Below are 27767 nucleotides of genomic sequence, written 5' to 3'. Positions count from 1 at the left end.
TGGGGAAGTAAGCAAACAGATCACAATGGAATAGTAGTAGAAGAACTCATGGATATCAGACAGTTAGTCTGCTTAAGCAAGGGAAATGGAACAAGAATAGATATATGCTCAAATAGAATGTCATGCATTGGTTTAACTCTGGTCTCACATAGCTTGGCAAGTTCCTGTGAATGGTATGTAAATGAAACCACAAGTATAGGAAGTGATCATTTCCCCAGAAGTTGTACAATAAACGCAGAAGTAGATATCAAAGAAAGACCCAGACATAAAAAGTGGTGCTTTTCAAAAGCGGATTGGGGAAAATTCAGGGAGGAATGTAGTAAAGCAGCAAATTCAATATCAATGGAAGGTGGCATAGAGGAATGCACAGTTAAGATGACAAATAAGATCATAGAGGCAGCAATGAAAAGTATACCTTGTAAGTCAATTGGAGGGAAAGGAAAATGGTTCCATGGTGGAATGAAAAGTGCACAACAGCTGGAAAAGAAAGAAATTGCGCATTAAGAAGGTTAAGGAAGAACCTCAGCCAAGAAAATGTAATAAATTATCAGAGGAAAAAAGCTATAGCCCAAAGAGTAATTAAAAACAGTAAACAAAACGCATGGAGGGATTATTGCTCTGCCATAGGAAGGCAAATCAAGATAGGAGATGTATGGTCAATGTTGAAGAAGATGAGTGGGAAAAATGTGTTTGCTAAAATACCTATATTAGAAGATAATGGAACCATGTACTGTATGTGACTGATAAAGAAAAAGCAAATGTGCTGGGGAAAAAGCTTGCGGGGGTGCACAGTGGAGACCATCTGGATGAAAATCATAGACGAGGGAAGGAGAGGATGCTAAAAGAGAATAGGGATGTGTTCCTAAGACAGGATGGTGAGGAGAGTGTGATGGATGCTGAAATTAATATCAATGAACTGCTAATAGTATTAAATAAAAGTAAAGATACTGCAACAGGAGAAGACCAGTTGAGTTATATTATGTTCCAGAACTTACCAGAAAATATGTTGGGAAAAATATTATATTTATTTAACAAAATATGGGAAGAAGGGAAAATACCAAAGCAATGGAAAAGTGCATTAATTTTACCATTTAATAAACCCGGTAAGGATCCAAAACACCCTGTGAACTATCGAGCTATTGCGCTAACATCACATCTATGCAAATGGATGGAGAAAGTTCTAGTCAGAAGACTTAACTATTTCCTTGAAAGTCGAGAGTTACTTACAACTTATCAGTGTGGGTTTAGAAAAGGACGATCAACAATGGATGCTGTAGTTAGAGTAAGTCAGGAAATAGAGAAAACCTTTAAAATGAAAGAGTTGATGAATATTGTATTCTTTGATATTGAAAAGGCTTATGATTCCATGTGGCGGGAGGGTTTATTGATTAAGATGAATAGGATGGGAATTAGAGGTAGGTTCTATAACTGGGTCCTTGATTTCATATCGAACAGAAAGTTCAAAGTTAAAGTAGGATCAGAGATGTCAGAAGAATACAGTATAGCAAATGGTATACCACAGGGGAGTGTAATTAGCCCAGTTTTGTTTAATGTAATGATAAATGATATATTCATGAATCTGGATAGAAGGATTGGGTCGGCCCTACACGCAGATGATGGAGTGATTTGGGCAAGGGGACGAGATTCTGTAAATGTGACAAGTAAAATGAAGGAAGCAATAAAGAAGATAGAACAATGGTCATGTGACTGGGGATTTAAGCTATCACCCAATAAAACATGTTACATGACGATTACCAGGAAAAAAGGCATAAAAAATCAGAACCTGATGCTGTATGGACAACACATGATAGAAGTAGATCAGTTTAAATATCTTGGTATGTGGCTAGATCAGAAAGGCACATGGAAGACCCATGTGGAAAAGGTAGAAGAGAAATGTAAGAGGATAATAAACTTAATGAGAGCTGTTACAGGTAAGGAGTGGGGAGCAGATAAACAGTCACTAATATATATATATAGAGCTATGATGAGAGCAAATATAGATTATGGAAGTTTTGTAAATGGAGCTGCAGCTAAAACACATTTAAGGAAAATAGAAAGAAATATTCCCAAAGCATTTAGGATAAGTACAGGTGCAATCACATCAACACCAATGAAAGCAATGCAGGTTGAGTTAGGAGAAGTAGCGTATGACCTGAGAAGAGATCAACTTATGTTGACATACTGGAGTAGACTTAAAGGATGTAGGCATGGACATCTGGCCAAGGATGTGATGGAGGAATGTTGGGAGTATAATACAACCATAAGTAATAGCTTTGGGTGGGTAATTAAAGATAATATAGATAAATATAACATAAACAAAATACATATTAATAATTCTACACTGGCCGCACGGTGGTCTAGTGGTTAGCATGTTGGCAACACAGGAACAGCCTGGAGATCAGGAAGACATGGGTTGGATTCTCCTCTGGGCATTTCTGTGTGGAGTTTGCATGTTCTCCCCGTGTGTGTGTGGGTTTTCTGGGTACTCCGGCTTCCTCCCACATTCCAAAAACATGCAGGTGAGGTTAATTGGCGACTCTAAATTGTCCATAGGTATGAATGTGAGTGTGAATGGTTGTTTGTCTATATGTGCCCTGCGATTGGCTGGACACCAGTCCAGGGTGTACCCCGCCTGTCACCCGAAGTCAGCTGGGATAGGCTCCAGCATGCCCCCACGACCCTAATGAGGAAGAAGCGGTATAGAAAATGGATGGATGGATAATTCTACACCCATAAGCAATATTCCTATCTGGCTATTTCCTAAAGCTGAAGTAGATATACATATAACAGAGTTAAAAAATAGATGGAAAGATAGTGAAAAAGGACAAAACAAATATTATGGTTACTTAGATATTTCTACAGATGGATCAAACAGCGAAGAAGGGAAGGTGGGGATTGGAATCTATGTACCAACAATGAATTATAGCATCATTAAAAGATTACCTGACCAGCTCTCAGTTTATACAGCAGACATGATGGCAATGATTATAGGCTTGCAATGGATAGAGGAAATAAAAGCAGATAGAGTGCTACGTTGTGTGGACTCTCTGGCAGCATTATATAGTATTAAAAATATGGAATCAAGTCGAGAGGATTTATTATTAGAAATACATCAAAACCTATTCCAACTATACATGTTAAAAATAGAAATAAGATTTTGCTGGGTGCCTGCACATGTAGGGGTGGAGGGGAATGAGGTGGCAGATAAAATGGCTAAAATGGGAATTAGAAGGAATAAAATGATAGATATACCTGCTGGTAAAGGCGAAGTAAAGGCAATAATCAAAAAACAAATGATGGAGAAATGGCAAAATAGGTGGGACGAGGGTAGTAGCGGGAGAAAGTATTATAAAGTACAAAGATCTATCAGCGCACAAGGGGTGAAGAGAAAAAACAGAAAAGAGGAAATAGTGTTAACTAGGATGAGGCTCAATCACACCGGGTTAAATGACAAGATGTTTTTGATAGGGAAATGTAAATCAAAAGTATGTATGTATGCAAAAGTATAGAGAACGTAGAACACATATTACTACACTGCAAGAGATATAGGGAAGAACGTGTAACGTTAAGGAAAAGAATTAAGAAGATAGGAAGGGAATGGAGCATTGAGGGTATCTTAGGAACAGGTGGGGGGGGGTAAGAGATATACAGAGGGCAGTGATAGAATATTTGAAGGACACGGGATTATATAATAGAATATAGATAAGTATTAGAATATTTTAGTATAAGTAGTATTATTAGGATTATTATTATTAGTAGTATACGTAGTCTCCTCACTATGTAAGTTAGCATAAAGTAAGATACTGTATATGGCCCATGTTACATACTCCGGTACAGTAGGTGGCGGTATGCACCTTTTAAAGTCATGGTTGCAACCCGCCATTAAACTAAAAGAAGAAGAAGAAGAAAAGGCGGAATACTTCCGGGACTCAGTGCGTTCAGCCAGTTACGGCATTGGGACCGTGGCGATCCTTCAAGAAACAAAGCGCATGTGTCTGGTGCTGGGGTTGATGTAGGTAGGCTTTGTTACCAGATGAGGAAACACTGGCTGTGTTTAGCATTTTAACATACAACGTTGTAGTTGTAGTAATATCACTCGGCTAACCACCAGCTAATGGCGCTGCTAGCAGTGCTAATAATAGCTCGTTGGGGTGTTTTTGAGCTTTTTAAATCATCCATCACGATCCAGAAGTAAACTATTCTATATCGATTAATAAATGTCAACATTCGATGAGCGTCAGTCCCTAAAAGACTTGTTGTTTATGTGTTAGCTTGTTAGCTTCCTTGGTCACAATTACAGACAGAAGCGGAATTGATCCGCGTGTTACAGCAGTCACCTTTATTGCAAATATTGATCCGAAATCAGAGACTAATCAGCTTTATAGGCCAAGTTGCTTACACAAACACTTAAGAAATAAATCATACAAAAGTAACATGAAGATGTGCAAAAGGGATAAGATGACAAGTGTGTGTGAGTGATTTGAGGGCCTGAAGGTGTCCAAGGCATTCAGAAAAATTCGTATACACACGAGAAATGGCCAGATATGCAAATTAGGTAATGCGGTCATTTTTTTAGGACAGCCAATAGCTACTTTCCTTACTGAAGAGTCAGGAACACTGGCTCGTGGTGGTATGCAGCTTCGGTAACCGCTGTCTCCCAGCTACCAGGCTTCTCCTAGTTGCATCTACATCATAAGATAATATTACTATTACTTAATAAACATGGCTTCCATGTGGTCATTCCAGTGTCTGCTGGCCATCATATATCAAATTGCCTTCACCTTGCTGCAGGTTTTGAGGCTGAATTATAAAAGGTTCGAGTGAGAGCGAGTGCGAGGGCATCAGGGTGAGGGCAGAGCGGATGCTAGTGCTAAAACTAGTGCTAGTGCAATTCAGTTGTTAAAATTGAATCGATTTTGATATATCTGGCCGTAACGCATGACAGAGTTGTTTGTTTACATGCTGAAGAATACCTTTATTGTACAGCTTATACGCTCCGCCTTATTCATATAGCATGCGTGTAAAGTATTCTGAAGGACATGAGAAGAGACTAAGAGTCTTGTCAAGTTGAGATGTTTCTTGTACTGTAGATGCTGACATGTGTCTGGCAAAGTACTGTAACTGTAACGTCTTTCGGATGTTTTGTCAGCACCAGTGGTCCATCTTCCACATCAGTAGCTGAAACAGTTGACAGTTTGAAAGAAATGAAGACGAGCAGAGGCCCCAGGTCGTCTGAAAGGAGCCAACTGAGCAGGGGTGTCGGCGAGGAGAGGAGAGCACGTGGAAGCAGAAGACCTGAGAAGAAGATCTATGCAGCAGCACCTGCTCTGCCACCAGATGCCACCACAGACGCTCAGCACTCGTCCACCAGCATGCGTTCACAATTCAAGTCCGGCGCCTCCAGTGAGTTACTCGTTTCTTAAGTGTGAAAGCTTTTTTGGAAGATTCATCGCTGCTGATGTTTGCAAATGCTTTCCAGCACGACTTGATTGCGTTCATGTCTTGCCAGTAGCTGCACAGTCTGCTGCCACCTGCAGGCTGTGCCATGGAACCTTTCCTCCACGCAGTCTGCGGCATGCTTTCAACAAATGGTCTCAGGATTCTGTGGACGTCCTCCATGATACATCCTGCTCTACGTCGCCCCCTTTATTCCATGCCGACTTCCAGCGACTGGTGGGGGTGCGCTTGGACCCTGATCCCCGATTGTCAGAGTTTGTGTGTAAGAAATGCCACAGCACGTTCTACAAGTGCCACAGCATCCTGATTCGCTTTCTGCAGACGGTTAATGTCCCGCCTGTTGGAGAAGAGCACCCAAAAAGCAGGTGAGAGCCAGACAAAATCCTGCCATACTGTTTGCACTTCAGGGGTCTCCCAGTGCCAGTGCGGGTGCAGTTCTGAAATGTACAAGCAATGGCTACTTTCCATAACGGTAAAAAAGTAATGGCTATTCGCATCATCCACATTTTCATTTTCAACAGCACCCTGCCTCCCCCACCCACCGTTGTTTTGCTTATTTTGAGTGAACATTTAAATATTGGAAGATATTGAAATGTGAGCGCCAGGAAAGAGGGGTCAAATCTGGTAGTTTCCCGGGCTAAACGAGAGGGTTGATGGCTACGGTTGACATGGGCCAGCCAGCCCGAGGGGGGTCCACTCTTCCATCGTATTAGTCTTAAATCTTATTAACTCATTCAGAAGATAACAATGACTTTGCAGTGGTTGCTCTGAAATTAGTGGGTATTTCCTGCAGCTGAAAAGGTGTCGGTGGTGTTGTCTTGGTTTCAGGCGTGGTCCAGTCGTTCCAGAAGCTTCAGTACAGTACGGGTCCACATGTAAGAAAAAGCATTACTTGTTCCGTCAGCTTGTTGTTTGGCTGTATTCTGAGACCCTTTCCTTTTCTTTCAGCATCACGGTCCGTTTCGTCAGACCCGACGTGCCTGCACAGGCTGGTGTCGTGGGCCCACCACCATGGGGAGTTGTGTAAGTCCTGCCCTGACCTGAAGGAGGTGCTGGAGGGGAGGTGCTGGGGCTATGTCAAGGCGGTGTGGTGTTGTGTTGACGGGCACAGCTACACGATGGACACACAGTGTGGCGACGGCCCAGACAGTGGAGGAGGAGAGAGTGGCGGGGTTGAGGAGTGTCAAGAAAGGAGTTGGGCAGCGGTCGCGGTTGCTGCGGCACAGCAGAGTCCACCCGCTGTCACACCACGGAGCCATGGATCAGCGCCAGCGGACTGCAACACTGAAGGTTGGAACTCACTGACGCTTGTCTTCCACAACCAAATCAAGCAGAAGCTTTAGTAAAGACGAGTGCCGTAAGAAATGACAGCATCCCCACACGGTCACACGCAGAGGGACTTCTTTTAGAACTTGATTCATGCAGATGGAGATGTGGATCTCCAACTCCATCTCGATCTGCCACCGATTCGTATAGGTCGATTCCCATAAAAAGCACGTGGTCGGCATATGCCGGGTTGCCGACACCCGTACTCACCCGACAAGGGACGCACTTCGTCCCGTATTGCCGCCAGAATCAACATGAGTCAGCACGTTGGGCTCCAGGCACATACGCAACGCAAGTTCATTTCTAGAGCACCATTCATACACAAGACAGAATGGTAAAATCACTTCAAAAGCATTCCATAAGAACAAAACAAAACAGATGAAAATGAAGAGTGCTGATCAAATAGTTCGAGGTGTCGTATGCACACTTGAAGTGTTTTCAGCCTGGATTTGAACGTTGCCAAATTTGTGAGGATTGTGGCACATCTTCTGGAAGACTGTTCCAGAATGGCACCATATAACCGAAACGCAGCCTCACCGTGTTTAGTCCTGACTCTGGACACCCGCAGGAGACCCCACCATGAGCTTCTTAGAGCCTGAGATGGTTGATGTGGCTCTAACATAGCTAGTAGTAGTAGTAGTAGTACTTTATTAATCCCACAGCAGGGAAATTCATCTGTTACAGCAGCAAGCAAGATACACAAGTAAAGAATACATAGTCATAGACAATGCATGCAATGCATAGACATAGTGAATACAAAATGGTTCAGGTGTTGTAGAGCCTGACAGCGGTCGGTATGAAGGACCTGCGGAACCTCTCCTTACACCGTGGGTGTAACAGTCTGCTGCTGAAGGAGCTGCTAAGGGAACCCACAGTGTCATGTAGCGGGTGAGAGGTGTTGTCCATGATGGATGTCAGCTTAGCCAACATCCTTCTCTCCCCCACTTCCTCCACGGAGTCCAGAGGACCGTCCAGGACAGAGCTCGCTCTCCTGATCAGCCTATTGATCCTGCTCCTGTCCCTGTCCGTGCTGCCCCCTCTCCAGCAGCCCACAGCGTAGAAGATGGCTGAGGACACCACAGAGTCATAGAAGGTCCGTAAGAGAGTCCTGCACACACCAAAGGACCTCAGTCTCCTCAGCAGGTGGAGGTGACTCTGGCCCTTCTTGTAGAGGGCGTGGGTGTTGACGGACCAGTCCAGTTTGTTGTTAAGGTGAACACCCAGGAATTTGTAGCTGTCTACCAACTCTATGTCCGCTCCCTGGATGTTCACCGGCGTGAAGTGAGGTGTTTTCCTCTGGAAGTTAATGATCATCTCCTTTGTCTTGCTGGTGTTGAGCTGCAGCTGGTTAAACTCACTCCAGCTGACAAAGTCCCTGATGACCGTCCTGTATTCCAGATCATTCCCCTCTGAAACACAACCAACGATGCCTGTGTCGTCGGAGAACTTCTGGATGTGACACTGTGTGGAGTTGTGTGTGAAGTCCGAGGTGTAGAGGGTGAAGAGGAAAGGGGAGAGCACCGTACCCTGAGGGGCACCTGTGCTGCAGAGTACCATGTCAGACACACAGTGACGGAGCCTCACATACTGTGGTCTGTTGGTGAGGTAGTCTATAACCCATGCAGTCAGGTGTTGGTCTACTCCCACACTCTGTCTTTGGTATCGGGACCACACAGGAGGTCTTCCACAGGGCCGGGACTTTCTCCAGGCTCAGGCTGAGATTAAACAAGTGCCTGAGAACTCCACAGAGCTGGTCAGCACAGTCCTTGAAGATTCTAGGGCTGATACCGTCCGGGCCCGGGGCCTTCCTTGCCTTGATCTTCTTCAGCTGACTTCTCACCTGATCATCAGTTATGGAGAGGGGGGGTAGAGGATGGTTGGGATGGGGATGTGGGGGTGAAGAGTGGTGAGTTGGTAGGGGAGGGAGGGGGGGCAGACTCAAATCTGTTGAAAAACAGATTGAGTTCATCTGCCCAGATCTTGTCCCCACTGGCTTGGTCTCTCCCCACTCCTTTGCCATGGCCTGTGATGGTCTGCAGGCCTCTCCAGACTTCCCTGGCTTTATTCTCCTCCAGCCGCTTCTCCAGTTTCCTCCTGTAGCAGTCCTTCCCCTTCCTGATCTTATGCCGGAGTTCCCTCTGGACTCTGCACAGCTCCTCCTTGTCCCCCGAGTTGAAGACCCTCTTCTTCTTGTTCAGCAGGGCCTTGATCTCAGAGGTCACCCAGGGTTTGTTGTTGGGAAAACACCGCACCAACTTGGAGGGCACAGTGTTCTCCACACAGAAGTTGATATAGTCTGTGATGCAGTGCGTCATGCTGTCAACGTCACTGCCATGGGGACTACTGAGCGCTTCCCAGTCTGTTGTCTGGAAGCAGTCTCTGAGCCTAGCACTGCTCTCCTCAGACCACTGCTTCACAGGCCTCTTCACAGGGGGTTGTCTATTCACTACTGGAGTGTAGTCTGTGACGAGATGGACGAGGTTGTGATCAGAACGACCCAGCGGGGGGAGGGGGGATGAGGTGTATGCATCCTTGATGTTTGCATACAAGAGGTCCAACGTTTTATTGTCTCTAGTGTGGCATTTGACATACTGGGTGAAGGTGGGAAGAGCAGAGGACAGGGAAGCATGATTGAAGTCACCGGAGATGAGGAGGAGGGATTGGGGGTGCTAGTTCTGAAGTTGAGAGACGATGGTGTGGATCTGCTCTATAGCTGCAGCAGCGACCGCTGAGGGGGGATGTACACAGTCATAGCAATAACATGTGAAAACTCCCTCGGAAGGTAGCCAGTGCACATTTCTCCTGATAAAACTATGTTCTGATTAATTACATAGTTTTATTTTTTAGAAAATACACTCAAAACATGCAAATTCGACTTAAATGACAGGGTGTCTTTGAACGCAGCTCCTCACGGCCCATAATAGCACCATGGAAGTCTTATTGAAATATTGTGCTCCGAAAGAAAGCAGTGTGAGCTAAACAGATGATCAGACGTGTGTGCTGTCTTCCGTGTATATACTGTATATATATACCACCCTGAGCTTTATCTCAATAAAACACTGTCTAAATGGCATGGGGATTAGAATTAGAAAAGGCTGATTCATCTCATCAACGGTTTGAATCATTCGCCAGCCCGAATGATGACTTATCAGTTGATCAGTGTCAGACTCCATCCAAATGTCACCTTACAAAATACATGAAGTGACTGCCAAAGGAAAGGAGCAGTGAATTATGTCCACTATTTCCCCAGCGTTTTGTTTTTCACGTGTGCAGGAAAAGGGGCTACATGGCTTCACGTCAAATGTCTCAAGGAGTACGCGAGTGTGAAAGGTCTAATACGCTTTGTCTGTCTTAGATCCAAAGGAGATGCCTGCCCCACCCCTGAAGCAGCAAAAAGACATGTTGGTTGATAGTGACCTGTCTGACAGGTGTGTCATGCTTGCTTTTGTTACTATTTACACTTTCCAGCCACTTTCCAGGATGGAATGATCATACAAAAGAGTTCTTTCAATTACATTTTGATGATTATGGTATATGGTATATGGTATATGGATACAATAAAACATTTTGAATCACAAATGTCGCAGTGTTGTGGAGGAAGACGTGACGTCGGGTGTATAGGAGCATGATCACCAAAACTTTATTTTTTGTTTTGGTAAATGAATTAAATTAGACTGAAATAATCCTAATCATCATAACAATAGTAGGTGTGTATTTAGATAGTCAGTGGCTGACACAGCAGCTACAACCTCCAAGCCAAGACATACAGTAGTGTCCTAATCAAACAACACCGCCGTCGAAAATATCAATCCAAGCAGATATCAGTGATAGCACATGACTTGCAGACACATAGTGTCCAAGGTAGAAGCATATTTGAAAGTATTCCGGAAGAGAAAGCGTCTGTTTCATTGCCTGGTGGCATTACGGCACACTCAACTCAATGAATGACTGCGGCCACCAGATGGCATTGTTTGTAATGATGTTCTTAGCAAAAATAGCATTTACAGGTATTGTTCATGTCACAGAAAAGGGGCGTGTACCAAGTGATGTCAGCGCAGTCCAACCTCTCAGCGTAGGCAGAGTAGACAAACGCTTGTTGAGGTAGCTAGTAGACTTGGTTTGGTATATTTCTCATCAAAATAGCAGTCATGCCAAACTGTTGTGCTGCTGCTGGATGCTGACAGTGTCCGAGTGATACTGGAAGTTTCCACATGACAAAGGTTTAAGAACAACAGACAGATGGCGTTGTGCTCTTTGCAATGTTCATTTCACTGAAGATTGCTGTGAAGGAACACCTTTAGAAGAAGCATTCAGCTTGAAAGTACGCCATAAACGCATTGTGGATGCTAGGATGCTATTCCTGATGCTAAAAAGTAGAAGAAGGACATCAAAGTTGCCACAGAACAGAGTAAATCACGTCTTATTTACCAACACTATAGCATGTTATACAGGTATAACGTACTTTCATAGCCACATGTTGACGGCGAGGGGGCGGGACGGTGATGAAATACACACAACAGCTCTAGAGACCCCTTTATGGTCATTCAGAAGCCTGTTTTGAAGGCAACCAATGGCCATCTCCACGTCTTTGTCATTATTGTCCGTGGGTCCAATAAAAACAGCTTAATGCAAGTCCTCAATTTCTTCTCTAGTGACGCATGGCTCAAATCTTGGCTACAATCACTCTAAACATCCGCCATGTTTGTTTACTTGGGAGGTTCCACTGCGCTGACGTCACCTGTGAAACGGCCCTTTTCTGCGACTGGAAGTGGTCATGGCTCCCGCCATGAACAATAAATAACATTTTTGCTCATTAACCATTTGCTTTCGTAAAAGGAACAATGTAGAACATCATTACAAACGACACAGAACATAGCTGATGAGTATATGTCCAATGTTATATACATACAGTCGTGCCTCGCCACATCGCACATCAAATTTTTGCGACTTCTCTGTTACAGCTTTTCAAAAGTATTCTAATGAATGAATGAATGAATGGTGCTGAATACGGCATTTCCATGTATTTAAGCAAGTGGTGTGTATTACTTGCAGTCTGTTTTTATCAACCTTAAAGATACAAATACCTTTAGAACGCACAGAAAAGAGCAAGACACATGCGTTCATGTTTCACATCAGGGTTGTGGATGATGGTCCAAAAAAGTGCACTTTTCCTCAGAGCAAAGGTCATGTATTGTTTTGTCTCAATGAAGCATTTTCAAGCATAAAAATGTCTCAGTGAAGTAAAATACAAATGTAAGGCATTCAGAAGGCACATTGTAGTATTGGACACTGGTCACTAGGTGTCAGTAATGTTACTGTCATGTCGGCTGAGACACACAAGCACCAGACTTGACGGATTTTATTGCTACTTTGAATGATCTCGCAACACACACAATAATCCCTATTAAAGCCCAGACTGCCGCCACACAAAGTTGAAACTCAACTCTTAACCCCTGATGTCACTTCCTGTACACCCCTCTTTCAGGCCCTGTAGAGAACACATTTATAGTACACACAAGGACAAGTTTATTTATGTCTTATGTTCTCTTATTATGTCTACTATATTGGGTAATAGGAGTGTAAAGGTGACTATAGGGTGTTATTTTACGTCTAGAGGGCTCTAATCATGTTAAAAAGTGTATTTAGAAGGTGGTAAACAGGTTTTCTATGTCTTATTGTCTCTTATGTCTACTACAACCCCTGGCAAAAATTATGGAATCACCAGTCTCGGAGGATGTTCATTCAGTTGTTTAAATTTGTAGAAAAAAAGCTGATCACAGACATGACACAAAACTAAAGTCATTTCAAATGGCAACTTTCTGGCTTTAAGAAACACTAAAAGAAATCAAGAAAAAAAGATGTGGTAGTCAGTAACAGTTACTTTTTTAGACCAATCAGAGGGAAAAAATTACAGAATCACTCAATTCTGAGGAAAAATTATGGAATCACCCTGTAAATTTCCATTCCCAAAACTAATATCTGCATCAGATTAGATCTGCTGGTTAGTCTGCAGTTAAACAGGAGTGATCACACCTTGGAGAGCTGTTGCACCAAGTAGACTGACATGAATCATGGCTCCAACACAAGAGATGTCAATTGAAACAAAGGAGAGGATTATCAAACTTCTTAAAGAAGGTAAATCATCACGCAATGTTGCAAAAGATGTTGGTTGTTCACAGTCAGCTGTGTCTAAGATCTGGACCAAGTACAAACAACATGGGAAGGTTGTTAAAGGCAAGCATACTGGTAGACCAAGGAAGACATCACAGCGTCAAGACAGAAAACTTAAAGCAATATGTCTTGAAAACAGAAAATGCACAGCAAAACAAATGAGGAACAAATGGGAGGAAACTGGAGTCAACGTCTGTGACCGAACTGTAAGAAACCGCCTAAAGGAAATGGGATTTACATACAGGAACGCTAAACGAAAGCCATCATTAACACCTAAACAGAAACAAACAAGGTTACAATGAGCTAAGGAAAAGCAATCGTGGACTGTGGATGACTGGATGAAAGTCATATTCAGTGATGAATCGCGAATCTGCATTGGGCAAGGTGATGATGCTGGAACTTTTGTTTGGTGCCGTTCCAATGAGATTTATGAAGACGACTGCCTGAAGAAAACATGCACATTTCCACAGTCATTGATGATATGGGGCTGCATGTCAGGTAAAGGCACTGGGGAGATGGCTGTCATTACATCTTCAATAAATGCACAAGTTTACGTCGACATTTTGGACACTTTTCTTATCCCATCAATTGAAAGGGCGTTTGGGGATGATGAAATCATTTTTCAGGATGCAAAAACTGTGAAAACATTCCTTGAAGAAAGACACATAAGGTCAATGTCATGGCCTGCAAATAGTCCGGATCTCAATCCAATTGAAAATCTGTGGTGGAAGTTGAAGAAAATGGTCCAACCTGCAAAGCTGATCTGGCAAAAGCAATCAGAGAAAGTTGGAGCCAGATTGATGAAGAGTACTGTTTGTCACTCATTAAGTCCATGTCTCTGAGACTGCGAGCTGTTATAAAAGCCAGAGGTGGTGCAACAAAGTACTAGTGGTGTGTTTGAAGTATTCTTTTGTTGTTGTTTTTTTCATGATTCCATCATTTTTTCCTCAGAATTGAGTGATTCCATAATTTTTTCCCTCTGATTGGTCTAAAAAAGTAACTGTTACTGACTACCACATCTTTTTTTCTTGATTTCTTTTAGTGTTTCTTAAAGCCAGAAAGTTGCCATTTGAAATGACTTTAGTTTTGTGTCATGTCTGTGATCTGCTTTTTTTCTACAAAATTAAACAACTGAATGAACATCCTCTGAGACCGGTGATTCCATAATTTTTGCCAGGGGTTGTATATTGGGTAATAGGAGTGTAAAGGTGACTATAGGGTGTTATTTTACGTCTAGAGGGCTCTAATCATGTGAAAAGGCATATTGAGAAGGTAGTAAATGGGTTTTCTATGCTTTAATATTGCATTTGTAAATAAGGAATGTTACTTGAAATTGACTTATCACGGTAGGGTCTGGAACCAACGAGCAGCCAAAAAGGAGGCTTTACTGTATGTTGCTTAGAAGTGCAGTGATTGATGTTTGTTTTGATACTTTACTGTCACGGTTCAATATTTTTTTGATGCCGAAACAAACTCTCTGCCATTTTGTAACTTGTTCCAAGTTTTGAAATGAAATTCATGCGGTACCTGATGTTCTGCTGTGTAAGTTAGAAGCATAGAGTGGTATGAAAAAGTATCTGAAACTCTCACATTTCTGCATAAAATCACCATCAAATGTGATCTGATCTTTGTCAAAGTCATACAGATGAAAAAACAGTATCTGCTTTAACTAAAACCACCCAAACATTCATAGGTTTTCAGAAAATAATGAGGAACGCATGCAAACAATGACAGAAGGGGGAGGAATAAGTAACTGAACCCTCACATTTAATATTTTGTGGCCCCCCCTTTGGCAGCAATAACTTCAACCAGACACTTCCTGTAGCTGCAGATCAGTCTGGCACATCGATCAGGACTAACCTTGGCCCATTCTTTTCTACAAAACTGCTGTAGTTCAGTCAGATTCCTGGGATGTCTGGCATGAATCGCTGTCTTGAGGTCATGCCACAGCATCTCAATGGGGTTCAAGTGTGGACTTTGACTTGGCCACTCCAGAACGTGTATTTTGTTCTTCTGAAACCATTCTGAAGTTGATTTGCTTCTGTGTTTGGATCATTGTCTTGTTTCAGCATCCATCCTCTTTTTAGCTTCCACTGTCTGACAGACGGCCTCAGGTTTTCCTGCAAAACATCCTGATAAACTTTTGAATTCATTTTTCCATGAATGATTGCAAGTTGTCCAGGCCCTGAGGCAGCAAAACAGCCCCAAACCATGATGCACCCTCCACCATGCTTCACGGTGGGGATGAGGTGTTGATGTTCGTGAGCTGTTCCATTTTTCCTCCACACATGACGTTGTGTGTTCCTCCCAAACAATTCAACTTTGGTTTCATCAGTCCACAAAATATTTTGCCAAAACTTCTGTGGAGTGTCCAAGTACCTTTTTGCGAACATTAAACGAGCAACAATGTTTTTTTAGACAGCAGTGGCTTCATCCGTGGAGTCCTCCCATGAACACCATTCTTGGCCATTGTTTAACATATAGTTGATGTGTGCACAGAGATATTGGACTGTGCCAGTGGCTTCTGTAAGTCTTTAGCAGACACTCTAGGGTTCTTTTTTTACCTCTCTGAACTCTTGGCGTCATCTTTGGTGGACGGCCACTCCTTGGGAGAGAAGCAACAGTGCCAAACTCTCTCCATTTGTAGAGAACTTCTCTGACTGTCAATTGATGAACATCCAGATTTTGAGAGATGGTTTTGTATCCTTTCCCAGCTTTATACAAATCAACAATTCTTGATCGCAGATCTTCAGACAGCTCTTTTGAGCGAGCCATGGTGCACATCAGACAAGGCTTCTCATCAAGACAATTCTTACCAATTCTGTGTGTTTTGTAGTGTTCAGGGCAGCTTTAAACCACTCATCAGTGATTGGGCACACACCTGACTTGAATTGTTTGGTAAAAATTGGTTTCAATTGCTCTTTAAGTCTCCTTAGGCAGAGGGTTCAGTTACTTATTCCTCCCCCTTCTTCTAATCCAATCCAATCCAATCCAATCCACTTTACTTATATAGCACATTTTATAAACAGGGCCGCACGGTGGTCTAGTGGTTAGCACGTTGGCCAACACAGTAACAGCCTGGAGATGGGAAGACCTGGATTCGATTCTCCCCTGGGCATTTCTGTGTGGAGTTTGCATGTTCTCCCCGTGTGTGCGTGGGTTTTCTGGGTACTCCGGCTTCCTCCCACATTCCAAAAACATGCAGGTGAGGTTAATTGGTGACTCTAAATAGTCCATAGGTATGAATGTGAGTGTGAATGGTTGTTTGTCTATATGTGCCCTGCCATTGGCTGGCCACCAGTCCAGGGTGTACCCCGCCTGTCGCCCGAAGTCAGCTGGGATAGGCTCCAGCATGCCCCCGCGACCCTAATGAGGAAGAAGCGGTATAGAAAATGGATGGATGGATTTTATAAACACTGTTTCCAAAGTGCTGCACAGACTAGCAAAACCACAAATAATAAGTAAATAAGGGAATGTAAATGTAAGTGTAAATAAACACCAATCTTCTGTCATTGTTTACATGCTATCCTCATTATAATATGAAAACCTATAAATGTTTGGGTGGTTTTAGTTAAAGAAGATACATTTTTTTTCATCTGTGTGATTTTGACAAAGATCAGATCACATTTGATGGTGATTTTATGCAGAAATGTGAGAAATTCCAAAAGGTTCACATACTTTTTCATACCACTGTATAAGAATACAACAGAACAACACAAAGAGCATTTGTTCTACTCACAGCCTCCTGAAGATCCACGAGGGCCAATGTACATTCTTGCCATGTTGGATGAGTGCTGGCATGGCAGTTAAAGAGATATGGAGTTCTTGGAGAACATTTGCTTTGGTTTGGTGGCAAACATCTGGCTAGGGTGTACGCATCAATAAAAACTTTCCCCTTTTAAAACAATTTCACATTGTTTGCTGCATGTCAAACTCAAATTGTTTTCTATGAAAATGTCTTTTTGTTCACATTTTCAGGGCTCATTGGGTTTACATCATTGCCTCGGTTTTCATATGTTTTAGTTGCCCTCTGACTTTTTGGAACTAATTGATGCCAAGCGTTGTATTTACAGTGCGTGTGCATGTGTGTGTCCAGAGTGTTCTCGGAGGAGGAGTTTGAGGAGAGAGGAAAGAACTTGTCAGAGGATGAGTCGTTTGAGACGTGCTCAGAGCAAAGGTAGGTAGATCTTCAGCTTCATTGGATGAGCAGGAAGTAACCCACCTTCTCCTTCCAGACCCAACAAGCCACAACAAATGCCAAATGTCTCATGGGAGCCTAAAGTCAAAAAGAAACCTGGACCCAAACCCGGCTGGAAGAACAAATTCAAAGCCAAAGGGTACGTCTAGTCCAGCGTGTATTTATCAGCTTAGCTTTGTGCCAGACTGAATCAACTGTATGCAGGGAGGAGGTACCCAACATCTACAAGTGTCCACATGAGGGCTGTGCTGCCGTCTACAGAGCTCCTGATGGTCTGAAGGTGAGAAGAAGCCAGACTACTTCTAGCTGTCTGGCCATGTATTTTCAAAGAGATAACGTCAGCACCGTTTGACTCCAAGTCAGTCACACTTCTGAGATATCAAGCTGACCAGTGGACAGGACTGCAATGTATCTGTGGTGTTGGCTTGATCAATTGCAAATGACTCAGAGTCCTTGTTTGTGTGTAGACGTGGAAACCTGAACTTTTTGCTATGAGTCAATAGAAATGCAATGTTATTTCGTGGTTTTGAACCATGAAGCCTTACAGGGATTGCTTTAACCTCATGCAGCAGTAAACGGGTGTGGTAGCACCTGACAACACGCTTGGGCACTTCATTCAATCATTTAGGACCGGGATTCCCAAACGTTTTACAGTCGCCTACCCCTTCAAACATTTGGCCTGAAGCCATGCACCCCCTCCTCCTGCAGCCTTCAAAAACATAAACCAGGGGTTTCCAAAGTGCGGCCAAGGTGCCATTTACGGCCCGTGGCTGTTTTTTTAGGGTTAGGGTTAAACTAAAAAAAAAAAAAGCCATAATTTTACAAGAATCAAGTCATAATGTTCTGAACAAATGCCTAAAGTTTAATTAATAAAGACTAAAAATGTCATAATATTATGAAAAACAAACAAAACAAAGAATAAAGTTGCAATTTTAGGAAAATTAGGTTGTAGGTAAAACTTAAAATGATAATAAGGTCAAAATATTATGACAATAAAGACGTAACATTAAGAAAAAAAGAAAGTTGAAAAAAAAACCCCAAATAAAAACAGCGAAAATGAGCAAAAAAATGTAAAGTGCAGTAAAAAAGTTCATTCCTACTAATAATATGCTTGTCAGCAATAACACAAAGTTTAGATGCAGGTTGGCTTTTGTTAAAATGTAAAAAAAAAAGCCTGAGCATATCTCCAAGGCTCAGTTCAGTAAATGTAAAAGTGGCACCGGCATCCTTTGACTTTTCAGTATGCGGCCCTCGGTGGGAAACGTTTGGGCACCCCTGACATAAACCTTTAGTTAACTTGAAATATTCCATCCGTCTTCCACCGCTTATCCCAGGTGGGGTCGCGGGGCAGCAGCCTAAGCAGCTCACTGGCTACTTCGTCCAGCTCCTGCCGGCGGATCCCGAGGCGTTCCCAGGCCAGTTGAGAGACATAGTCTCTCCAAAGTGTCCTGGGTCTTCCCCGAGGCCTCCTACCGGTCGGACGTGCCCTGAACACCTCACCAGGGATGCGTCTGGGAGGCATCCTGACCAGATGCCCCAGTCACCTTATCTGGCTCCTCTCAATGTGGAGGACCAGTGGTTCCACTCCGAGTTTGTCCCGGATGCCAGTGCTTCTCACCTTATCTGTAAGGGAGAGCCCAGCCACCCTACGGAGAAAACTTATTTGGGCCGCTTGTACCCGCCATCTTGTCCTTTGGGTCTCTACACAAAGCTCATGGCCATTGGTCATATGAACGTAATTCATTGGTCCATTCATTTTAAAGTCATTCCAGGTGAAAAATGTGTGCTTTCCATGGTGACATTTTGATAAAGTTTCACATAAGCACTGCTAAATAGATAAGTCGTCATCCAGCATATCTTTTATTCCACTCTGATGTTGGCGTCCTTCCCTTTGAAAGGCTAGAATTGTTTTTGTCCACTGGCGATAGCTGTGGTTTACGTATTCATTCCATAGCAAACTGAAAGGGAAATGTAAACAACACCTTTAAATACACTTTTTAACATGATTAGAGCCCTCTAGACATGACATAACACCCCTATAGTCACCTTTACACTCCTATTACCCAATATAGTAGACATCATAAGAAAAAATTAAAGGAACACTTGGAAAACACATCAGATCTAAACTGGGGGAAAAATGATGTTGAATATGTTTCCTGATAATAAGTGGGTGATGTATTAGTAACAAAATGATGCCACATCATTTGATAGAAATGAAAATGATCACCCTATAGAGGGGGAAATCAAAGACACCCCAAAAATGAAAGTGAAAAAATGATGCAGCACACTGGTCCATTTTGCTAAAATGTCATTGTAGCAACTCAAAATGATTCTCAGTAATTTGTGTGGCCCCCACGTGCTTGTACGCATGCCTGACAACGTGGGGGCATGCTCCTAATGAGACTACGGATGTTGTCCTTGGGGATCTCCTCCCAGATCTGGACCAGGGCATCACTGCGGTACCTGGACGCATGGAGGAGATTCCAGGAGACAGGTAGTTACTCCAGGAGAGCTGGACAGGGCCGTAGAAGGTCCTTCAACCCTCAGCAGGATCGGTATCTGCTCCTTTGTGCAAGGAGGAACAGGATGAGCACTGCCAGAGCCCTACAAAATGACCTCCAGCAGGCCACTGGTGTGAATGTTTCTGACCAAACAATCAGAAACAGGCTCCATGAGGGTGGCCTGAGGGCCCGACGTCCTGCAGTGGGCCCTGTGCTCACTGCCCAGCACCGTAGAGCTGGATTGGCATTTGCCATAGACCACCAGAATTGGCAACTACACCACTGGTGCCCTGTGCTCTTCCCTGATGAGAGCAAGTTCAACCTGAGCACATGCGACAGACGTGAAAGGGTCTGGAGATGCCGTGGAGAACGTTATGCTGCCTGCAACATCATTCAGCATAAAATCCTTGGACCCATTGTCAGAACCTACGCTGGTGCAGTGGGACCTGGGTTCCTCCTGGTCCACGACAATGCCCGACCTCATGTGGCTAGTGTATGCAGGTAGTTCCTGGAGGATGAAGGAATTGATACCATTGACTGGCCCCCACGTTCACCTGACCTAAACCCAATAGAACACCCCTGGGACATTATGTTTAGGTCCATCCGGCGCCGCCAGGTTGCTCCTCAGACTGTCCAGGAGCTCATTGATGCCCTGGTCCAGATCTGGGAGGAGATCCCCCAGGACACCATCCGTAGTCTCATTAGGAGCATGCCCCCACGTTGTCAGGCATGCGTACAAGCACGTGGGGGCCACACAAACTACTGAGAATCATTTTGAGTTGCTACAATGACATTTTAGCTAAATGGACCAGTGTGCTGCATCATTTTTTCACTTTCATTTTTGGGGTGTCTTTGATTTTCCCCCTCTATAGGGTGATCATTTTCATTTCTATCAAATGATGTGGTATCATTTTGTTACTAATACATCACCCACTTATTATCAGGAAACATATTCAACATCATTTTCCCCCCAGTTTAGATCTGATGTGTTTTCGAAGTGTTCCTCAAATTTTTTTGAGCAGTATATATTTCAACACAGTGACAGGCAGAACAATTCAATGTTGTCCCACTAGAGGGCAGAAGGTACAAAAGGAATAACTGATTGCGTCCCATATATGCCATGAATTGTCAATATTATTACATTAATTCATTATGCGTTCTGATTGGCTGTAGACCATTGTCAATCAATCTCCTGCATGCATGTCGTGTTGTGGTCATTGCTAGCAAACAGCTAACCGCGTGAGCTGCTTGCCAACCGCCAATAAACAATAAAAGAAGAAGAAGAAGCTGACCGTGTGACTCTGAACGCTGTATATGTGCAAAACCCACAATGGCAATGAAACGTTGTGCACCCAGAAAGCAGAGGAAGATGCTAACAATGGCACAAAAAGTTGGACTTGTGGACATGCTGAAGGAAGGTAGACGTTTTGTAGGTGTAGGGCACCATTATGGAATAAATGAATGGAGGAGGAGGAGGAGGATGAGGATAGCCATAAAACATATCATCATTGGAAACAAATAAAGCTGTCTGCTTCACGGATGTCACTTACTGCGGGCTATTTTGCTTTGAAAAAGTGAAGAGCGGAAACACTAGAATCTTTTTCACCACCTTAAAACTTGGCATAAACTTCAGTGCGAGTGTGAGAAGCTACGGGCTGAAATGACTTCACAGAACTCCTGCCTCAACACAAAGCTCATTGCTTCTTTTTCCTGCTGCGTTCCTCATGAAAGGAAAAGTGTAAAGCGCTGTCCTGTCACATTGCCAAAGAAAACCCTGGGAAGAAACCAGCTTTAAAAAGCTGCTGAAAACGACGGACTCGCCATGTCCAGCGAGCTTCACGGTACTACAAACGTACAAGAAGGTCAGGCTAAGCCTGATGCACGTGATAGCGTGGTGCTCCTTCCACAGAAGGAATAACCACATGCTTATGTCGACCTGAAAATACTAAAGTATTTTTCAGTTGCTGCTGACATTGAATCCTCTTATATTTGGTATTGGCTGAGCATAGTTAAAGGTTTGTTTTCAAGAAGACTGATGATTGTATTTTACTTTTTCTGTTTTTATTTCAAAACGAGAATGGGCTATTTTATTTTCATTGTTCTGTACGATTTTTTACATTTGATTAAAACAACTTTGCACGCACATTTCACTTTGACTGTCTAAACTCACTTGATGTGGTAGTGGGTATTGAAGGTAACTACATGACATGTGACATGTTAGCTAGCTACATGTAATGTTTGTCCTGTAGAAGCACAGGAAAGAGCATCATGACAAGGTGAGAGAGCGACCCTGTCCTCACCCAGGATGCAACAAGGTGTTCACCATCGACCGTTACTTGCAGCGCCACGTCAAGTTGATCCACACAGGTACCTTCTTCTTTCTCTCTGTATTCTTACACTCTGTAAAGTCCAAGAGCACCCAGCACTCAACTCAGAGAAATAAGTACAATGAACGTATTAAAAAAAAAGTTCATCTCACTTGAGTGTACCAAGTAAAACGTAAACATCTCTTTACGTGGTTTTCTCAAGGTCATCAATTTGCATATTTTTTTCAGGTTAACTAATGGATTTTACAGTGTATTTACTGTATTTATGATTTCATTTATCATGAAATACTATTCTAGATTTTTTTATTATATTTCTTCTTGTATTATGTATTTCTCTCTCTCAAATGGAACTTAATTTACAGCCTTTATTCAGCGCTTTTTTTGTTATTTTCATTTTTTATTATTAGTGAATACAGCGTTCCCTTGTTTAACGCCCCCGCCCTCCAAAAGATACCAGTGTTAAGTGAAATCCGTGAATTTTTTTTTTGATATCCTTTTTGTTAATTATGTATTTTTTCTTTTACAGGATATGTTTTTTCATTGATTATGTGGGTTTTTTTCATTTACAGTGCATGTTTTTTTGTTTTTTTTGTCTGTTTATTATATATGTTTTGTTTGTTTACCGTTTTTGTTGTTTCGTTGACAGGATATGTTTTTTCGTTTATTATATATGTTTTAAGGCAGTAATATCCCTCACCACACATTTTATACACACTTTCCTATAAAATTAAAACTATATGTATATATGAAAATATATATGTTGCGCTTATAGAGGGCCTTACAAGCACGGATCACGCTTCTTGATCCATGGGCTGGATCGGTGATATAGTGTTTCCAAAATAAGCTATCTCATCCATATTAAAAACTTGTTCAGGCTTATACCCCCCTTCCTCCATGATGGCTTTAAATGAAATGTGTTCATGTTTGCCTCGGCCCCACCACGGAGGTGGCCTCTCCGTGGTCTTGCTGCGGACAGTTAAAGCCCTTTTTGCATCCTTGTTCAAATGTATTGCTGCTGTCCATATGTTATTTTGGGTGCAACTGCAGGTGCCTTTTTCGGTGCAGAGCGTCTAGTCGACATTCTGAGTGTTGTCGGGGAGAAAACATACAGCACAAAAGAGCCACACTGCTAGCGATCAAACAGTCATGTCAATTAGGCAAGCATTCTGTACTGTACAGGACACATGGCATGGAGGAGATTGATTGATGGCCTACAGTCCTTTAGCCAATGGAGACTCAAGACAATGCAGGTTCTCCCTTGGTGAATCAGGACGCAAAGACAATGGGACATACGTGGTAAAAAAAACAAATGCAGCACTGTAAAAAATTGCCCACAAAAAAATCTGTGTAATAGCAAGTCCGTGTAAAGTGAACCGCATTGTAGAGAGAGAACACTACTATATTTTATTATGTTTGTTCTTGTTTTTTTTGTATTTATTAATATTACATTTCCCTCCATCAAATACATATCCATTTACATTTGCCTTGATTCAGTATTAGTTATTTCTTATTATATTTCTTGGTAGTATTATTGTAGTATTAATTTGCTGTTCAAATAAAGCCAGCATAAAAATGCTGGAGTGTTCATATGTTGGTAATGAGGTAAACATCCAAACTTAGCAGGGGTTGAAGTACTAAAACTGGGACTCCTGAAGCATTACTCCTCACCCTGACTGTGCCGATGGCTGCTGTCAAGTGACTTGGCTGCGTTCCACTTCCCTTCGGCACCTGGTGAGGCCATGTGGAGGCACCTTCCTTGTTGCCTTGGTTAGTTTGAGTTAGTTTCCAAAGGTAGCGGGGATTCCCCCAAGGGAAGTGCCTAGGGGAAGTCAACTGAAATTGCAATTGGAATGCAGCCCCTCTGTGTACATAAGTCACTGAGCATTTGTCCTGTGATGATTAAACTCAAACCAAAATGGACTCTAACCAAGACAGATGACACACAAATATGTTAACACAAAACACATTTGATAGACAATGATTTGAGTTTAACATGCAGAAAATGGACAGGTGAACATTGAACATCATTTTTAGATAGATGCTTTATTTATCTCCAAGACAAATTCAGGTTTCCAGCAGCTCTGCAAAAGGAATCACTTCAAATAAAACTAACAAAGCAAGATAGGAAAGATAAGAAAATAGAATAAATCCAGAACAGATCACTTCACATTCAATCATACATAATAAATAATGATACATGATCATCATAATAATACATAAGGAATAAGTCCAGTCCTGTGTGTGTATTTTATAGCTCCACCCCTGTTGTGTTGAAAAGCCTCATGGCGGGGGAGGAATGACCTGCTCATTCTATCAGTGGAGCAGGGCAGTGATGGTAATCTGCCACTGAGCCTGCTCTTCTGTCGGGAGGTGATGCTGGTTGTCCATGATGGAAAGTGTCCTTTGCTCTGCCACAGATGTCTGGTGACCAGGTTTTCTTGGGAAAAAACCCACAAAACCATCAATGAACAAAATAAACACATTCTGCTGCAACCACAATTTGCAAAAATGTAAAGAATATACAGACCCTTTCCAAAAAATTAGAATGTCATGGAAAAGTTGTTTCATTTCCATAATTCCATTCAAAAAGTTAAACTTTCATAGATTATAGATTCAGGGCCCACAATTTAAACGATTTCAAGTATTTATTTGTTTATTTTTACATAATTTGGGCTTCCAGCTCATTAAACCCACGAAAACAGGAATTCAAAAAATTAGAATACTGTGACGAAATCAGCCCAAATTTTGCAGGGCATGAATGTTTTAAACTGAGTGTCACACACTAATCATCTACTAAACTCAAATCACCTGCACAGGCTTCCCCAGGTGTCATTAAATTGCTTCAGTTTGGTTCAATTGTCTCAGTTGGGTTCAATATGGGGAAGACTGCAGACATGACAACTGGCCAGAAGACCATCATTGATACCCTCCATAGGATGGGTAAGCCACAAAAGTTCATAGCTAAGGAGGCTGGTTGTTCACAGAGTGCTGTGTCCAAGCATATCAATGGAAAGTCTAGAGGAAGCGCAAAATGTGGCAGGAGAAGATGCACCAGCAAAAGAGATGACCGTGGGCTTCAGCGGATTATCAAACAGGGAAGATTCAAGAATCTGGCAGAGATCCAGAAAGAGTGGAATGAGGCATTCAGACGCATCCGGGAGATGGGCTACAACTGTCGGGTTCCTCGGGTCAAGCCACTTGTGAACCTGAGCCAACGTAGGAAGCGTCTCCACTGGGCCAAGGAGAAGAAGGACTGGACTGTTGGCCAGTGGTCCAAGGTCCTCTTTTCCCATGAAAGTAAAGTGTGCCTTTATTTGGGAATCAAGGTCCAAGGGTTTGGAGGAAGACGGGTGAGGAACAGAACCCAAGCTGCCTGAGGTCCAGTGTGAAATATCCACAGTCCGTCATGATTTGGGGTGCAATGTCCGGTGCAGGTGTTGGTAAACTCTGCTTTCTTAAATCCAAGGTCACCGCAACAGTCTACCAGAATGTTTTAGAGGACTTCATGATTCCTTCTGCTGAGGATCTGTATGGAGATTCAGATTTCATCTTCCAGCAGGACCTGGCCCCTGCCCATACCGCCAGAAGCACCAAAACCTGGTTTGATGCCCGTGCCATCACAGTGCTTGACTGGCCAGCCAACTCACCGGACCTAAACCCCATTGAGAATCTATGGGGTATTCTCAAGAGGAAAATGAGGGGCACCAGACCCAACAACAAAGAAGAGCTGACAGCAAGCATCAAGGAAATCTGGGCTTCCATAACTCCCAGGCAATGCCACAGGCTGATTGCTTCAATGCCACGTGGCATCGAGGCAGTGATTAAGGCAAAGGGATTCCCAACCAAGTATTGAAGATTGACATATCGTTTTGAAAGTACCATATTTTGATTGATTTGATGTGATCCTAATTTCTTTCTTTTTTTTCCTGCAAAAACTGAGAAGTAAATGGTGATTTCGTCACAGTATTCTAATTTTTTGAATTCCTGTTTTCGTGGGTTTTATGAGCTGGAAGCCCAAATTACGTAAAAATAAACAAATAAACACTTGAAATCGTTTAAATTGTGGGCCCTGAATCTATAATCTATGAAAGTTTAACTTTTTGAATGGAATTATGGAAATTAAACAACTTTTCCATGACATTCTAATTTTTTGGAAAGGGTCTGTATATGTAAAGAACATATATCAAACTACGTAGATATCAATATTCTCAAACCAATAAACGTGTAGCTTGTGGTTTAAAATAGAAAAACTACAAGCTTTAAGAATGATTCATGAGATGTATTCCATTGTAACCTTCATGTTCAAATAAACTAAACCAAACCAAACCAAACCAACGCTCTGGAGGCAGTGTGTTGGTGAGGATGCCTGATAAGGTGTGTGCAATGTTGGACTGTGGATGCTGTGAACATGCCTAGCTAACTTTCAACACTTGTGTTTTGTTGTTAAAAGCAGAAATGAGTGTTATGGATGTCAAATGAGACTCCATGCGCCGCTGGGGTGATAGACTATTACGTGGGAACCAGAGTAGATGTGTGTGCATGCAGCCATTGACTGATTAATTTAGATCTTAATGAGGTTGTAAGTAGAGCTACAATATGCAAAAACAAGAAGGGGGGTTGAGACAAAAAGCATTTTGAAAAAGCCATTTATTGAAAACAACAATTAAACTGAAATAGGTTGTTTATCAGCTGATCAAAAGTTTAAGACCGTCGCTCAAAAAAGAACAAAAACTCTCCAAAGCAGGACCAAAAATGTTGTCAGTAGGACTCAGTAATGAGGAGCTCCACCGTTCTTGTTCATCACTTCCAAAATGGCTTTGGGCATGCTTGATGCTAGTGTTTCCAGGAGGCTAGTGGGAACATTGCTCCAAGTGGTGAAGATGGCTTCACCAAGGGTATCAACTGTCTGGAACTGATGGCCATTTTTAGAAACTTCCCTTGTCATCCATCCCAAATGTTCTCTATGGGATTGAAATCAGGATGGTCCAAAAGAGTGATGTTATTCTCCCTGAAGAAGTCCTTGGTCAAGCCAGCATTGTGAACTGCAGCGTTGTCCTGTTGAAGAACCCAGCTGGTACCACACACATGAGGGCCCTCGGCCATCTGCATCCGTTTAACGACCCTGCACCACTTGAAGTTTCGATGTTCCACTAAATGAAAAAGCACCCCGGACCATGATGGACCCCGCTCCACTGTGCCGGGTAGAAAACATCTCAGGTGGGATCTCCTTGTCATGCCAGTAACGTTGGAAGCCATCTGGACTGTCAAGTTTACATTTTTTCTCATCAGAGAATAAAACTTTTTTCCACCTTTCAATGTCCCATGTTTGATGCTCCCTGGCAAAGTCCAAACGGGCACTTCTGTGGCTTTTAAGGAGACGAGGTCTTTGAATTTGTTTTTTGTTTTTTAAAGCCTAAAGATGCAATCTGTTGGTTATTGCGCTGCAGTCGGCACCAGTAAGGACCTTAATGTGGGTGGAAGACCGCCCTGTGTCGGATCCTCCGGCTGAGCGCAGGTGTGATTTTTGTGGGTCTACCACTTGACTTTTTTGTTGCATAATGCTCAGGATCTTTCCAAAAAAGTAGAATGACTGATTTCCTGCTCCCAACCTCAGCAGCCATGGCACGCTGTGAGAGGCCTTGCTTATGCAGCTCCACAATCCCACCACGTTGAAAAAGAGAAAGCTTCTTAGCTTCACCATCAGGAGGCATGACAGTGGGAATGATTACACCAAATGAACATTTGGAGCACATTGTGGCTTTTAAAGCCTGTGGTCTTAAACTTTGG

General features: G+C 42.7%; 1 protein-coding gene across 3 annotated transcripts in view; it reads left to right on the top strand.

Annotated features, from left to right (window-relative positions):
- The first annotated feature begins 3903 nt into the window (after nt 1-3903).
- The window catches only part of znf276 (zinc finger protein 276), a 35158-nt gene continuing 11294 nt past the window's right edge, over nt 3904-27767 (top strand). For 2 of the 3 annotated variants that reach the window (XM_054796076.1, XM_054796077.1), the window contains exons 1-10: nt 3904-4012; nt 5150-5403; nt 5510-5822; nt 6286-6332; nt 6406-6747; nt 10139-10211; nt 17051-17131; nt 17190-17291; nt 17357-17432; nt 21903-22020. In XM_054796076.1, coding sequence (XP_054652051.1) covers nt 3990-4012; nt 5150-5403; nt 5510-5822; nt 6286-6332; nt 6406-6747; nt 10139-10211; nt 17051-17131; nt 17190-17291; nt 17357-17432; nt 21903-22020 — 1429 coding nt within the window. In that variant the 5' untranslated portion in view covers nt 3904-3989. Of the gene's footprint in view, nt 4013-5149; nt 5404-5509; nt 5823-6285; nt 6333-6405; nt 6748-10138; nt 10212-17050; nt 17132-17189; nt 17292-17356; nt 17433-18486; nt 19367-21902; nt 22021-27767 lie in introns of those variants that run through there. The other variant, XM_054796078.1, reaches the window with a different exon arrangement.

The sequence above is a fragment of the Dunckerocampus dactyliophorus genome, chromosome 13 (assembly GCF_027744805.1).
Source record: "Dunckerocampus dactyliophorus isolate RoL2022-P2 chromosome 13, RoL_Ddac_1.1, whole genome shotgun sequence".
NCBI lineage: Eukaryota > Metazoa > Chordata > Actinopteri > Syngnathiformes > Syngnathidae > Dunckerocampus > Dunckerocampus dactyliophorus.
The sequence above is the reverse complement of the archived record's forward strand: the minus strand, read 5'-3'. Positions and strand labels throughout refer to the sequence as shown.